Here is a 15,672-nt window from a genome sequence, read left to right as displayed (position 1 = left end):
TCCTTTTGTAGCCTCCCAGGTAGCTGGGACTACCAGCACATGCCACCATGTCCGACTAATTAAAAAAAAAAATTATTTGTAGAGATGGCATCTCCCTATGTTGCCCAGGCTGGTCTTGAACTCCTGGGCTCAAGCGATCCTATTGCCTCAACCTCTGAAAGTGCTGGGATTATAGGTGTGAACCACGGTACCCAGCTGAATTTTTATTTTTTATATATGTACGTATACAACATATATAATGGTGAATTTTTATTTTATATATAAAACATCTATATGCTTCAAATTACCATGCACATTATCCATTATATTCTCCTTTAGTAACACATGCGGACCCAGCCTTGTACTCATTTTGGGTGCAGTCTGAGTCCACAGTCCCCATGGTGCTACTTGTTCCAGTAGTTAAACAGATTTGTCAATGAGCAACAATAGTAGAATGATTATGAAGATGAGGAAACAGAACTTTTTTTTCCCTTCCCTCAGTCTCTGTGGGAATTTTTATGTTTAAAAATTTTATGTTTAAAATTTTAAATAGCTGAAGTAGAGTGCTGGTTATTACTGAAAATCATTTGTCAAATAAAGGTAGGCAGTCTTAAAAATGTGTCAGATCTGCTAGGTGTGCTGCTGCTGTGGGACAGCTGCCTTCACCAGCATTACTTAAGCGTGGAACCTCACACAGACAGAACCGTAACAATTGTGAACGTATTCAGCAGTTTTACTAACATCATGGTGAATAATACCATTCTAAACTTAGTTAACATTTTAAAATTATATATATTGACAGATTATTTTGTATGTTTTAAGTTAAGGTTGACAGTTTTAAAAAATCTATTTACTCTCCCAGTGACCCCCCCGTCCCCCACACACAATGGCTTATTTCACTGTGTTCCCTTCCATAGTCCACTCTGTACACCAAAACCACTAGGCTGCTTTCCCCCCTGCTTAGAGATAGGGTCTTGCTATATTGCCCAGGTTGGTCTCAAACTCCTGGGCTTAAGCAAGCCTCCTGCCTTAGCCTCCCGAGTAATTGGGACTACAGGTGTTCTACCACACCCAGCTTGCTAGACTACATTTGATTATTTACTAGTCTTTCAGAATAACTTGATTAATCAAAATCAACTAGTACAACATTAGCTCACAGTGTATTTATAGCACATGAAGACTCTTTTTCAAAGCTGGGAATTTAAAGTTGAAAGAAAGAAAAATAATAATTTTGAATACACCTTTTCTGCTCAACATAAACTTACTGCAGCATCATTGGGAAGCATCGTAGATATTCATCAGTGGAGCGTGTATTAAATTATGGTGTATTTGTGCCATAGAACAGTATGCGCAGCCACTAGAAAGTGTGGCTGTTCATTATTTTAAATGGCTGCACTTTATAATACTGAAATTCCATATTAGTACTATATGAGTTCTAAGATGCCTAGGTATATATGTTTAATGCCAGGTTTTAGAAAAATTAATATAATGTGCTACTATTTGTGTGATAAAGGAGGAATTGGAATGCTTGAATGCCTAAGTGCTGAATGTCTCTGAAAGGATATTTGAGAAAGGGATAACGTTGGTTACCCTTAGGGAGGTTGGCAAATTTTTGGGTTCATGCCCATTTTATAGTTTTATTTTTCCCCCCTCTTTACCACATGCATGTTTTTACTTTTTAAAAAAATGCTGGGCCAGGCCGGTGGCTTACGCCTGTAATCCCAGCACTTTGGGAGGCCAAGGTGGGCGGATCACCTGAGAATGGGAGTTCGAGACCAGCCTGACCAACATGGAGAAACCCTGTCTCTACTAAAAATACAAAAAAATTAGCTGGGCACGGTGGTGCCTGCCTGTAATCCTAGCTACTCAGGAGGCTGAGGCAGGAGAGTCACTTGAACCCAGGAGGCAGTGGTTGCAGTGAGCCGAGATCGCGCCACTGCACAAGAGCAGAACTCCATCTCAAAAAAAAAAAAAAAAAAAAAAAAAATCTGGAACGTTTTGGCACAAGCTCCATCATAATAGTAACAGCGTTAATCCTGCCACCATAAAGCACCTGAGCTGCTTTTCACAGCAAAGTATTCTGAGGTGGTAGCAAAGCAAGCCAGTGGCAGTTCTTAAAGGTAACACCACCATGTTGAAAGCTCGATGGGAATTCCAGTGTTCAGAGCCCCTGTGTGCCTGAGGTGTATGGTAGCCCTTCTTCCCTGGAGGCTGGAGCTCAGTTAGACCCAGGGGCCCCTTCAGCCTTGGGAGTTCAGATGCTGATCTCAGTTAGGGAAAGACATGCATGATTTCTTGCTGAGCTGCTCTTTTGTGGAGCCAAATGTTAAAACCTTTGAATGTGAGAAAAATGCACACCTGGGTATTTTTATTTATTTATGATTTATATCCCATAAAATACAAAAAGCAGAATGTGAGAAAGCTCACTACATTTATGGGTAACGTAAAACCGGATAAGTACAAGTTAAAGCAGGTTGGAAACCAGTAAAAGGAGCTGTACCTTGACTGTTAGTAGCTATTAGAAGCACCTGAGGCAAGTTAATTACTGTAGTTGAACTCTGAATTTAGCTTTGAATTTCTTGGCACATAAGGTGAAAAGGGGAATGTGGAGTACATGGTTCTCTTTATTTGTAGACAGAAAGTAGGAAGTTTTGCCTAAGGAGATGGACATTTTCCTAATAACCAATTCAAAAAGGAAATTTAAATGTAGATATTTATTTTTAAGTATATGATGACTCAGGTCTTAGTGGTTAGTGCCTGTCAAGGTATAAAAATTAGCCAGTCAGAATCTGCCAAATCTGGTGCGATATGGTGCCTCACACCTGTAATCTCAGCACTTAGAGTGGCTGAGGTGGGCAGATCACTTGAGGCCAGGAGTTCGAGACCAGCCTGGGCACCAAGGCAAAACCCTGTCACTACTAGACATACAGAAATTAGTTGGGCGTGGTGGCACATGCCTGTAATCTCAGCTACTCGGGAGGCTGAGGCGGGAGAATCCATTGAACCTGGGAGGCGGAGGTTGCAGTGAGCCTCGCACCACTGCATTCCAGCCTAGGTGACAGAGCCAGACCTTGTCTCAAAAAAAAAAAAAAAAAAAAAATAGTGCCAAACCTCACAAAATATAAAATCTCATTTGAGTGTCAGATCCACGCACCTCTGCTTCAACACCCACCACAGCAGCCCACATTTATCATCTCTCGCTTGGACTGCTATAATGGCCTCCTAGTATATATATATACATCCTCTCTGCTCTCTTCTGGAGTCTTCTTCGAGCTGTGGTCAGAGGTGCCTTTTTGGAAAGCAGAGCTGGTTGTGCCCTGTCACTGTTCCAGGACTGTCTGCTCACTGTGTCCTTTGGTCTCAGGATATTAGACCCAAGCCCTCCCACCTCTCCAGCTCTCCTGCCATCCTCTGTCTCTTGCTTTCTCTTTAGTCCTTCTTTCTGGCTGTGTGCCCTTTGAACACCCTCTTCTCTCTTATGGAATGCTTCTCTTGCCTAAGCCTCGTCTTCTTTCTTGGGATCTGAGTTGCATCATCATTAGAGGCGCCTCTGACCCTGGGAGCCCACTCCTCACCATTTGTGCTCATGTCCCCCCGTACCTCTCTCCCTGGTGCTTAGCTCTGTGTGGTGTGTTCCTCGCTTAATTGTAAGCTCACGAGAGCAGGTCCTGGCTCAGATTTTGCTTGTTCTATCCCCAGCTCTGAGCATTGTGCCTGATGCGGAGCAGGGGGTTGGTAGATATTTGAGGGAAGGCAGCTATTACTCTGTGGCTGTCTTTGGTCTGTTTTGTGCTGCTACAACAGAATGCCACAGCCTGGGGTAATTTATAAAGAAAAGAAATTAATTTCTCACATTTCTGGAGGCTGGGAAGTCCAAGAGCAAGTCTGCAGCATCTGGTGGAAGGCAGATGAAGGGCCAAAGAGAGCCAGCTTACTTCTGAAAGCCCTACTTATAGCAGCATTAACCCATATGCAAGAGCAGAGGCTCAACACCTAAACCCATCCCAAAAGGCCTCACCTCCCAACACTCTTGCACTGGGGATTAAGTTTCCAATGCATGAATTTAGTGGGGGCACATTCAGACCACTGCAGTGATCAAACGCTGCAGCAGCCAGTTTCTCCTCTCCAATGGACCTGAGACCCCCTGTGGAAAGTCATACCTTCCATTGCTGGAACTCTAAGTACCTTTGACATGATACTTATTTTCTATCTGAATGATAGTTATTTTATGTAACCAGTTGTAGGCAAAACCTGTACATTGTCTAGCATGAACCTCTCATGTAGGTACTTAATAAAAATGTGTTAAATGAATGGCAACTTATGCTCATTATTTAACATCTTTGTAAGTCAATCTTTAATAGGAACCATTTCCCCTCCAGATATTCTAATTTTTAAGAAAGTTTCTGTTTGTACATGTATGACAAATGGCTAGTCAGCTGCAGTCTCCTGGTTTTTTTTAATATCTTTAAAGATGAGTGAATATGAATCCAGTTAATATCCTGCTTTCTGTGCATATTTCAAAGACCTTGTGGATCTTTTATTGCAAGGACATAGTGTTATTCTGATACTGAATGCAAGAAAGTAAAACAAAATTGATACATGTAGCTTGTCATTTCAAGAGAGGACTGCCCAAATCAGCAACCTCTTTAAAAAATGACAGATGAGTATTGAACTTGTTTCTAAATGAGCATCACCTTCCCAAGCCAGCCGGCTTCATTCAGCCAAGCGGATGTCTTACCCTGAAAGTTACTGCTCGGTGCCGTGACTCCTGGGATGAGAGAATAACCCACACCTCCATTTCCTTTCCAACAGGCTGATTTAAACTGCAATATTCAAGATGATGCTGGGGCTTTTTATGGTGTAACCAGTCAGTACGAGAGTTCTGAAAATATGACAGTCACCTGTTCCACGAAAGTTTGCTCCTTTGGGAAGCAAGTAGTAGAAAAAGTAGAGGTAAGTTGGCCTCTGTATACTGGAAACTTCATTCAAGGGCAGACTGTTGCCTTCCTTTAAGCCTTCCTTGGGGCAGAGAGTTGTACTTTTTTGGATGTCTCCTTCTTACCTTCTGTATTACCTCACACTACTATGAAGAACTACTTGCAAATGGGTAATTTATGAAGAAAAGAGGTTTCATTGACTCACAGTTCCACAGGCTTAACAGGAAGCATGATTTGGGGGTCTTAGGAAACTTAGAATCATGGTGGCAGAAGGTGAAGGGAAAGCAAGGCATATCTTCTCATGGCGGCAGGAGAAAGGTGGGTGGGAACCACCACACACTTTTAACCCATCAGATCTGGTGAGAACTCCCACAGTATCACAGGAACAGCATGGGAGAAACTGCCCCTATGATCCAATCACCTGGCACCAGGCCCCTGCTCTGACATGTGGGGATTACAATTCGAGGTGAGATTCGGTTGGGGACGCAGCCAAACCATATCACTCTCCTCCTTTCTCCCACTTCTTTTTCCTGTTACTTCTAAAAAGGTAAAGTGATTTGGAAGCACCTGAAAGGAAGCAAATAGGAGGTCCCGTGCCAGTCCTCTGTGTCTGAAGTCGGCTGTGCCCTGCTGAGCCAGTGCTGTGCACCTCTGCGTGAGGCCTTGTGGGGTAGCCTGGCATGAAAGCTGGGTGGAGATAGGCCCTGCCACTCAGAATGATGCCCTCTCTACACCCAACCCCTAGGTCCAAGGACACTCCCAGGCATTGTAGATAGACGTCAAGGTGGTACTCAGCTGATTGGCACCTGCCCTCTGAAACCATGACAGCTTGAGTTGGATATTGTTGCTTTTGCCATTTCCACTGCCTTTGCTTTTAATTGTTTTAGATAGAGTTTATTATATATTAGGATCCAATATCTTTTTACGGCTTTTATGTTTCATACCTTCCTCCCTTTAAAAAGATGTATATTTGTTTGATCAGGGTGAGTTGCTCTGTAGAATAATGTTTGTTGTTGGCATTTCTTAAAGGTTGTGTTTTTTAGTGTCTTCTACCCATCACCCAATTAATTGATCCATGTTCAGTAAGCCAGTGGCCCTGGACCTTTCAGGTACAAGAGCCCACCTTAGCTGTACAAAGACTTTGTGCTAAGGAGGGAGAGAGGGAGAAGGGTTTATTTCTTAAGACCCTGGGCTAAGCAATGAAGATTTGGTATGCTGCAGGCCCTCATAGCAATAGCACCAACCCCCTGAGCACTGGACAGGCCTTATGAGAATGTGGTTGAAGAAAGGTTATGCTGGCAGAAGAGGATCCAGGGGAGTTGACTTAGATGGACAATTTAAGCTTAGGGGTCATGAGATTTCCCACGGTGGTGGCAGTGGGAATCCAGTAAGACGTTTTGAATGGAACTTAGAAACTAACTGGATGTTAACGAGGAGGAAGAGTCAAAAGTCACACTCACATTTTATGCTTGGAAGGATGGTACTGCCACTAGTAGAGATAAGGAAATAAGGTGTTCAAGAGGGTATAGGTAATGATTATAGATGCAAGGCTAGAACTTGGATGACAGGTAAAGACTGGAAATATGAATTGGGAATCCTGAGCATTAAGGATTAGGAATGGAGACCTAGCTGCAGAGAGGGAATAGAAAGGGCACAGGAATGAGGATTAAATTTGGGGAGCAGCCACCAGCCCTAGGATAAGTAGAGGGAGACATAAACAGAAGAGCAGAGGACAAAAATGAGTTGGGAGGAGGGGAATTGGCTCAACATAATGTCTGGAAAGCCCAGGAGGTGAGAAGGTGGCTGTATCATGAAACATGGCTGGGACACCTGGAACCAGATGACCTCCTCTCCTCTAAGAAGGAGGAAGCAAAATTACCTGTGGGTGATTGGGAGTGTGGAAGATGTGTGTTAGGCAATGTTAGTCAATAGCTAAGTTGTCAGGGATGTTCTCTGTAGTTGGAATTCCCTGCCTGGACAGGTGCATTTGAGAAAAGATGAACCAGACAGCTTACTCAGTTTCCCAAATGTCAAATTACTGGTGTCCTCAGATGATACATCCAAAGCTCTTTGCAAATTCAGGGAGCAGGGAAAGATTGCTTTTGACGGATAAAATCACAGGAATTTTTATGGAGAAGGTGGTGTGTGTGGTAGGTGGGGTTTTACACTTAAGCCTTTTATCTATTTAGAATGTATGTCTGCATTTGGTGTGAAGTAGTAGTCCACTTAATATTTTCTTCCAAATAGGCATTTGTATCAAAACCACTTATGAAATGATTCATTCTTTTCCAGTTAAACAGATCTGCCCGCTTTAAATTACCATATATTCTGAGAGCTCTTCCTGGAGTCCCACTGTTCTATTCCACCCACTATTTGTCTCTACGTATCCCAGTACTATGTTGATTTGATTACAGTGGCTTTATAGTATATTCTGATATTTGATGAGGCAAGTCAGTCTCACTGTTCTTCTTTTGCATATATTTTCTAAGCTAGTAACCAACATTTATTCTTCCAATTAATTCAATCACTTAAAACATATAAAGAAGAAAACCTTGTTTGAGCAATCTAATTGTAATTGCATCAGATTTAGATGTCCTTTTGGGAGAATTTGATACTAAATCTTTCCAATCAAGAACGTATTTGCATTCTCATTTCATTTTATATATTTCAATAAGATTTTATCATTTTCATCATACAGATTTGTCTCTTTCTTGTTAAATATATTTCTAAATATTATATAATATGTTGTAATTTGCTATTTCTAGATTTGAATTAATAGAATAGAGAAAAGCTCTTAGTTTTGCATCTCTGTCTTCAATATGGCCATTTTAGCAAATTCTCATACTTAACTTTAGTTTTTCCCCCGGATTCCTGGGTTACCCTTGTATAGTTAACTGATGTTAGTTGAAAAAGTTTTGGTGTTTTGCCCTTTAGGATTATATTTACTGTAGGCTTTTATTAATGGTATTTATTACTAATTTAAATGTTTTCTTTTTATTCCTGTTTTACTTAGGATTTTTATTAGTTACAGCTGCAATACATTATCAGATGCTTTTCAGCAACTGTTGCTATATGATTTTTCTTCCAAGTTGTTGACATAACAAGTTAATACATATCCTCAATGTATATGAAACACCACAGCATTACTGAAACAGTCCTACTTTGGATGTATGGTTGGATTCTATTTGCTGGTATTTTACACAGAATTTTCACATTACATTTCATAAGTAATATTCGTCTATACTTTTTTCTTTTTTTCTTTTTCTTTTGAGATGGGGTCTCACTCTGTCACCCACACTGGAGTGCAGTGGCATGATCTTGGCTCACTGCAGCCTCAGCCTCACTGATCTCGAGCAATCCTCCCATCTCAGCCTCCTGAGTAGCTGGAACTACAGGCATATGCCACCATGCCTGGCTAATTTTTTGTATTGTTTTGTAGAAATGTGGTTTCGCTGGTCTCAAACTCCTGGGCTCAAGCGATCTGCCTACCTCAGCCTACCAAAGTGCTAGGATTAAAGGCGTGAGCTGCCAATACCCAGTTACATACTTTTTTCAATAACCTCTTTGCCAAATTTCAGTCTTGAATGTACACTAGTTTCATAAAAAGAATAACACTGGAAATAACTATTCTTTTAAGATTACATAAAACTTAGGCCTGAAACTGGTCTTCATATGTTTTTTAGCATCTACTTTTAATTATTTATTTTTAATTGATAAATAAAAATTTTGTACATTTATGGTATATAACATGATGTTTTGAAATATGTATACACAGTAGAATGGTTGAATCGAGCTAATTAACATATATATTACCTCACATAGCTTACCAATTTTTGTGGTGAGAGCACTTAAATCTTCTCTTAGCAATTTTTGAGAATAAATTTTTGAGAATAAATTTTTGGTATTAACTATAGTCACCTTGTTGTACAGTAGATCTCTCAAGCTTATTTCTCCTAATTGAAATTTTATATCCATTGTGGCTTCCCCTTTTTTCAATGGTAAATAGCTAAACTTGTTAGTTGTGGTCATTTCCACAATGACTGATCTATTTATTGACAATTTCCCATTCTTTTTGATTCAGTGTTAGCAAGTTATATTTTTATTTTTCTGGGAAAGCATCTCTATCCGCTGGGTTTTCTTTGCTTCGCCGTGTGTGTGTGTGTGTGTGTGTGTGTGTGTGTGTGTGTGTGTCTGTCTGCTTTAGGGTTATGTGAAATCTTTTATGTATCTTGTAATTTTTACTGTAATTGTGGTTTTGCCACTTCTTTTTTCTCCTTTTTACTTATGTGAAGAGTTTATTTTGTCTGTCTAAAGGACCAGTTTTTAATTCTGTCTACATTTTACATTTCTATTTCATTGATTTGAGCTTTTATCTTTATTAATTTCCTTTTCCTGGCTTCCTTTGATTTCTTTGTGGTTTGGGTTTTTTTATTTTTTATTTTTTAAGGATGTGTATTTTATTCTGTAAATTTTTATCTTTAATGATGAAGACATATGAGGCTGCTTCATTAAGTTTCCTTCAAGTGCAGCTTCATCGTGGCTGATACGTTTTGATGTAAAATATCTCCCTTTTCATTGCTCTTTAGTTTGTAATTTTCTTAATTCCTTTTGATCCAAGGTTATCTAGGAAACCTTGTTTCTTATTTCTGAGTTCTTGAAACAGCATATATACTAGTATTTTCTTAATTTCTTCCTTTCATAAACAGCCGACATTCAGGGGCTCATGATCTGTGAGAAATAATCAGTTTTTTCTAAAGTGGAGAGATTAGCTGTATTGGTTGTTAACCTGTGAGGCTTTATCACAATAAAGAGAGATTTTCTTTGAAGAATTGTAACTAGCTGGTGCCTGCTTTTACAGATCTCCTCCAGGTAATGCATCATAATTAGGCAGTTATATTTTTTTCTGACCTTTGCTAAAAGGATCTATCAACTCTTCTTAAAGCTATCATCTTTCCAACTAATTTTTTTTTAAACTTTCAGAAAAATAATGAATTCTATGTATAGCAGTAAATTTGGAGATAGTTTTCTTTTTAATTAAGTAAATTACGTAAGTAGTATAGCATATAGAAGATGATTCATGTTGAAAAAAGGCTTTTTTATAGGCAGTAATATCTGTTTCATGTGTTTTGAAGTCAAAAGTGTAAAAATACTCAAATCTTTTTTTCCTCACAGACGGAGTATGCAAGGTTTGAGAATGGCCGATTTGTATACCGAATAAACCGCTCCCCAATGTGTGAATATATGATCAACTTCATCCACAAGCTCAAACACTTACCAGAGAAATATATGATGAACAGTGTTTTGGAAAACTTCACAATTTTGTTGGTAATGGTTTTGTCTCTTTCCTGTGTGGGCAGATGCTGCCACGAGGCTTGACAGAAGTGAGGAAGGTGGTCCTGGGAGGTGCTGGGCCTGTGCCGAGGGAACTGACCAGGCTGTTGGATTGGGCTCCTGGTGGTCAGTCAGCAGTTGAATTTGCAGCATCCATAGGGAAAACTTGGGCTTGAGTCTGTAGAAGAGAAGGGGTTTTATGTGGCTGGGGTTTCTAAGGTTCACAGAACTGGAATTCAGTTGGGTAATAAAAAGTGATGTGTTTTTATCTCTGGCTGCAGAGTAGAAAGGCCTAGAGAACTTTTAAAAATCCAGATACTCAGGCTGTATCCTAGATCAATTAAATCAGGATCTCTGAGAATGGGACCCAGGCATGTGTATTTTTTTAAGTTCCACAGGTAATTTCAACGTTAGCCAAGTTTTAGTCTCAACAGCAACATGGTATGCAAATCAGACAAAAGCTGAGTTGGTAGGTTTGTACTTCAGACATACCTTGACACATTCCATGATGGACTTCCAAGGCCTTCTAAGAAGTTACATGCATTAAAGCAAGAAAATATAAGCTCTCAGTACCAGAAGAAATATAGATTAGAATAGAATGCATGGAATGCAATGACCAGGAGGAGGAAAATGTTCTTCATAGGCTAAAAAATCTGGCTAGGCTGAGTGCAGTGACTTATGCCTCTAATCTCAACACTTTGGGAGGCCAAGGTGGGAGGGTCCCCCGAGCCCAGGAGTTTGAGACCAGCCTGGGTGACATAGTGACACCCCATCTCAAAACAGACAAAACAAACTTAATGGGCAGCTAAAGGAAAGGGAAAATAGTGCTCAAGGTCCATGATGGGAAAACTCACAGTGCCCCTGGATGGTTCTGTGTTTTCCCCTAATACTGAACTTTAAAACAAATTTCTTCTGGGAGCTTTATTTGGGGACTTCGGAAGCTATTAGGAACAGTGTCATGCTCAAAATAGAAAATATTCAGTAATGGGTTTCATAAGACTCATTAAAAAAAATAACATTACTTGAGTAAAGGGAAAATGCCAAAACAAAACTTGACGGAAACAATCTTAGCAAAAGAGGGGCAACAAGGCTATACTGTGACCAAATACTCCTCTGAAAGCCTACTTTATTCCTTTTTGTTACTAGGATTAAGAAGAATACATAGAGCAGGAATTCTTTACTTGGTGTTTTTGGTTCCATTGGGATAGTGGCTTTCAATCAGCAGTGTTCTTTTTTTTTTTAAAGGCTCTTTCCCAATTTCCCAAAACCCTAGTTTATACCTTTTGCCTATTTCTGTGGTGTAAATATGCTCTCCATGGGCAATTTGAAGTTCCTGATAGCTATTCAGCTCATCAAATTTCTTAATATTTAACAATAACTTCTATGAGCCAGTAGGAGCCAGCTTCTGTACACCATTGTAAAAAAAAAAAAATAATAAGTAACATTTAAAAATAAAAAACCCTGTGCATATTAGATTCATCCAGGAAGCTTTAAAACATCTAAGGCCTAGGCCCCACCCCAGATGAATAAAATGAATCCCTGGAGATGGGGCCCAGCATCCTGGTTTTTGTTTGTTTATTTTTAAAGCTCTGCATGTAGTTGTAGTGTGCAACCAGGTAGAGACCCATTGCTGTAAGAGATTGGGAAATGAGCCGCAAGGACTCTCAGAGTTCACAGACACATGATTGGCATACAACTACCAAACAGATAATTTTGTATATAATTTTTGTTTGTATCAAGAAGAGAATCTTAATGGATTCTCAGATGTGCTCATGTCCCTCTAAAACATAGAAGCCAGCACTCAGGGGAAGTTTGGAATACATGCTCTTCAATAACATTGATCAGTATTCCTTTCTTTAATGGCCCTTTGGTGAAAATAGAGCAGTTCAAGGTTTGCAGGACTGGCAGGTAGTAGGTGCTTGCCATATAGGTGCTCCCTGTTGCTATCTAAGAATAGATGCATCACTTTAGCAGTCAGATGAGTAGAAGGTGAGTGTGACATATGTTGAGGATCTCAGGTAGCCTCAGGAATTAACCAAAACCCTGAATGAATGGCTTCCCTGCCTCTCCTGGGGGGAGTCTTAACTGTTTATTAAAAATCACTTCTAATTCTGTTTATGCATGCTAAGGATGCATGTCCTCAGTCCCTGAAACTCTACCTCAGAGAGCACAGCTAAGATAAATGTGGCCTGGAAAAGTGTTAAAGCCCCTGTTACCCATAGAACCTGACTACAGTTGTGCACTGCATAGCAGCGTGAAGAACAGACCGCATGTATGATAGTGCTCCCGTAAGATTAGAATGGAGCTGAAAAATTCCTGTCACCTAGTGATGATGCAGCTATTATATAATATAGCATAAGTATTTAAAAAAATAAATTTAGCTTAGCCCTAAGTGTACAGTACAAACGTTTACAGTAGTGTACAGTAATGCCCTAGGCTTTCCCATTCACTCATCACTTACTGACTCGCCTAGAGCAAATTTCAGGCCTGTAAGCTCCATTCGTGGTAAGTGCCCTATATAGGTGAACCACTTTTTACCTTTTACACCATATTTTTACTGTACTTTATGTGTAGGTATGTTTAGATACAAAAATACTTACCATTGTGTTGTAATAGCCTACAGTAATCAGTACAGTAACATGCTATACAGATTTGTAACCTAGGAGCAATAGGCTACACCATATAGCCTAGGTGTTGTAGTAGGCTGTACTATCTAGGTCGGAGTAGGTACACTCTATGCTGTTGGTTCGCATGACAAAACCACCTGATTACACATTAGAAAGTGTCCTCATTGTTAAACAACTCGTCACTATATATCATTAACGCTCTCTTGAAACAAATGACTTCAACCAATACAGCCATCCAGATAACTTAGCAGGTTAATTTCAAAATGTGTCATTAAGCAACTAAATAAATTCCTTTAATATGGAGAATTAATACCTATCAATAAATATATGTTAGAATTAATAGTTTAGTTTTAGAAAAACTGAAATTAAGCCAGCACTCTTGGATTATGAAAATAAAATCATCTAATTGATGAACAGGAGAAATTGTACCTTATATAAAATGACATAGTATTTGCAGATAACTTATACAAATCGTCTCTTATACTTTAAATCATCTCTAGATTACTTATAATACCAAATACAATGTAAATGCTATATAAATAGTTGTTTTATCTAAAATTTTTATTCTTTTTATTGTTATATTATTTTTATTATGTCTTTTTTCCTCCCCAAGTGTTTTCAGTCTGATACTGATTGGATCTGCAAGTGTGGAATCGCAGATAGGGAGGGCCAACTGTATTCTTTTATAGAAAGCTTGCAAGAAGTCTGCATAGATTGTAGAAGTGCCAGGTGCTGTGCTAGACCCTTTGTAAATGTTATGCAAATCTCACTTTCAGACTATGAGGTCATTTTTATTCTCATTTTATGGATAAAGAATGTCAGGCCACCCCAAGGTCACAGAGCCAGTGATAGAAATAAATTAAGACTTGGATGGATAGAAAAGACTTTGCAAGGTATCTTATGGTCATGAAATGAAAAGACTTGAGTTTAAGACTTTATGGCCTTGGTCACTTAATCTTCAGACATCAGTTTCACCTTCATTTATAAACAGAACACTCAAGTCTGCACTTTCTACCTCAAAGGTTATCATTGAAATATTTTAATTCAGCTAAGCTATGACAGATGGTACCGCCTTCTGGGATACAATGCAAATAAAACCCAGTACTTGTCATATAGTAATTCATGGTGCTTCAGGACGAAAGAGGCAGGTAAATAAACCATTGCAAGGAAATGATGGCTGTAGTGTACTCATGAAACAGGTACCTCTCAAGTGCAGAGTGATGAGGTAGGGCTTCTCAGGGATGTTGCCTCGATAGATAAGCAGACATCTTTCTGATTACTAAGAATAGGGGTATCCCATGGGTGCATACTTAGGTGCCAGGGCTGGGGTGCTGTGGTGAATTAGGCAGGTTGGCTGCCATCCTGGGGTCTGATGCAGGAGGCAGGCATGCATCAAGTCATCACAAAATAAATGAAAACTGTAGCTCTTGCTACCTGGCAGAGGGACACGGGGCATTTATAGAACAGGAGAATTTGACCTAGTTCAGGAGGAAGCTGAGTAAGGCTTCCTGAGGAAGAAACAATTGAGAGCTATCTGCATGGTGAATACACAACCATGACCAAACAAACCTCTCAGCTCCTTCCCTGTCAAAGAGCACCTACTCCTAGAGGTATTATAATATCATATGAGACAATCTGTGTAAAGCATTTGATACTGAGTAGATGGATAGTAAGCACTCAATATTTGTTGGCTATTCTGATGTGAATTTTCATTCATTCATCAATTATTTACTCATTTATTTTTGAGGTAGAGTCTTGCTCTGTTGTCCAGGCTAAAGTACAGTGGTGCAATCTCGGCTCACTGCAACCTCTGCCTCCCAGACTCAAGTGATTCTCCTGCCTCACCCTCCTGAGTAGCTGGGATTACAGGCTCCCACCACTGTGCCCAGCCAATTTTTATATTTTCAGTAGAGACGGGTTTTCACTGTGTTGGCCAGGTGGGTCTCGAACTCCTGACCTCGTGATCCACCCACCTCGAGCTCCCGAAGGGCTGGGATTACAGGCATGAGCCACCACGCCCAGCCCAGCAGATATTTATTAAATGAGTGTTGTGTGCCATGTCTTCAAACTAGTTGCTGGGAAACAGGGCCCCTGTTCCTTAGGAACTTATATTCCGCTGGATGAGATGGACATTAGAAAAAAAATTGTTCACACCTATATGTGTTTACCAACTGTATAGCATGCTGTGATGGGAAAATGAGATGTACTGCAAGACTTTATTCTTTAGGTAGGGACTGGAGGAAGCAAGGATGCCTTTAAGGGCAAGGGAAACTAAACAGGGGAGGCAGCCTGATACTTAGAGGGAAATTAGGCCTATGACAAACTGGATGAGGCTCTCAAGTTCAGAATGTTTTCATTCAAACAATGCTTTGGTGTAATCAAGTACAAAAGTAACAGTCACTGAAGCGTTTGGTGGTGTTTGTACTTGATTAGATTTGCTCTTAGAAAGTTCCTTCTGAGAATAGCATGGGGAATTGAGACCAGAGTGAGGACAGGAAGGAGTCAGGGTCTGTCTGGTGTGGAGGAAGCTGCAATGATTTGGGCTGGAGAACTCAAAATCTGAAGGAGAATTAGAGGGATTCAGGAGACTCGAGGGGAAACGTGAGTATTTCACAGTACATTTTGAGAGATAAAGCCCGTGTCCATGGAAAGAATGTCATTCCACAGGATTCTCCCTATCCCACTGTTCCTTGATTCAGCAGATACTTTGCTAGGTCCAGGCACTGCTAGTTAATATGGTGGTGAGGGAGGCACTTCTGCAGTTTCTGTCTGTTATTGGCTATTGTGAAACAAGATTT

At 40.0% G+C, this 15,672-nt stretch overlaps 1 protein-coding gene across 9 annotated transcripts in view; it reads left to right on the top strand.

Annotated features, from left to right (window-relative positions):
* The window catches only part of TEAD1 (TEA domain transcription factor 1), a 270,999-nt gene that overhangs the window by 247,311 nt on the left and 8,016 nt on the right, over nt 1-15,672 (top strand). For all 9 annotated transcript variants that reach the window (XM_050757431.1, XM_050757428.1, XM_050757427.1 and 6 more), the window contains 2 exons: nt 4,792-4,932; nt 10,089-10,241. In XM_050757431.1, coding sequence (XP_050613388.1) covers nt 4,792-4,932; nt 10,089-10,241 — 294 coding nt within the window. The remainder of the gene's footprint in view (nt 1-4,791; nt 4,933-10,088; nt 10,242-15,672) is intronic.

This window comes from Macaca thibetana, chromosome 14 (genome assembly GCF_024542745.1).
Source record: "Macaca thibetana thibetana isolate TM-01 chromosome 14, ASM2454274v1, whole genome shotgun sequence".
Classification (NCBI taxonomy): Eukaryota; Metazoa; Chordata; class Mammalia; order Primates; family Cercopithecidae; genus Macaca; species Macaca thibetana.
Note: the sequence above shows the minus strand (reverse complement) of the source record. Positions and strands in the feature narration are given on the sequence as shown.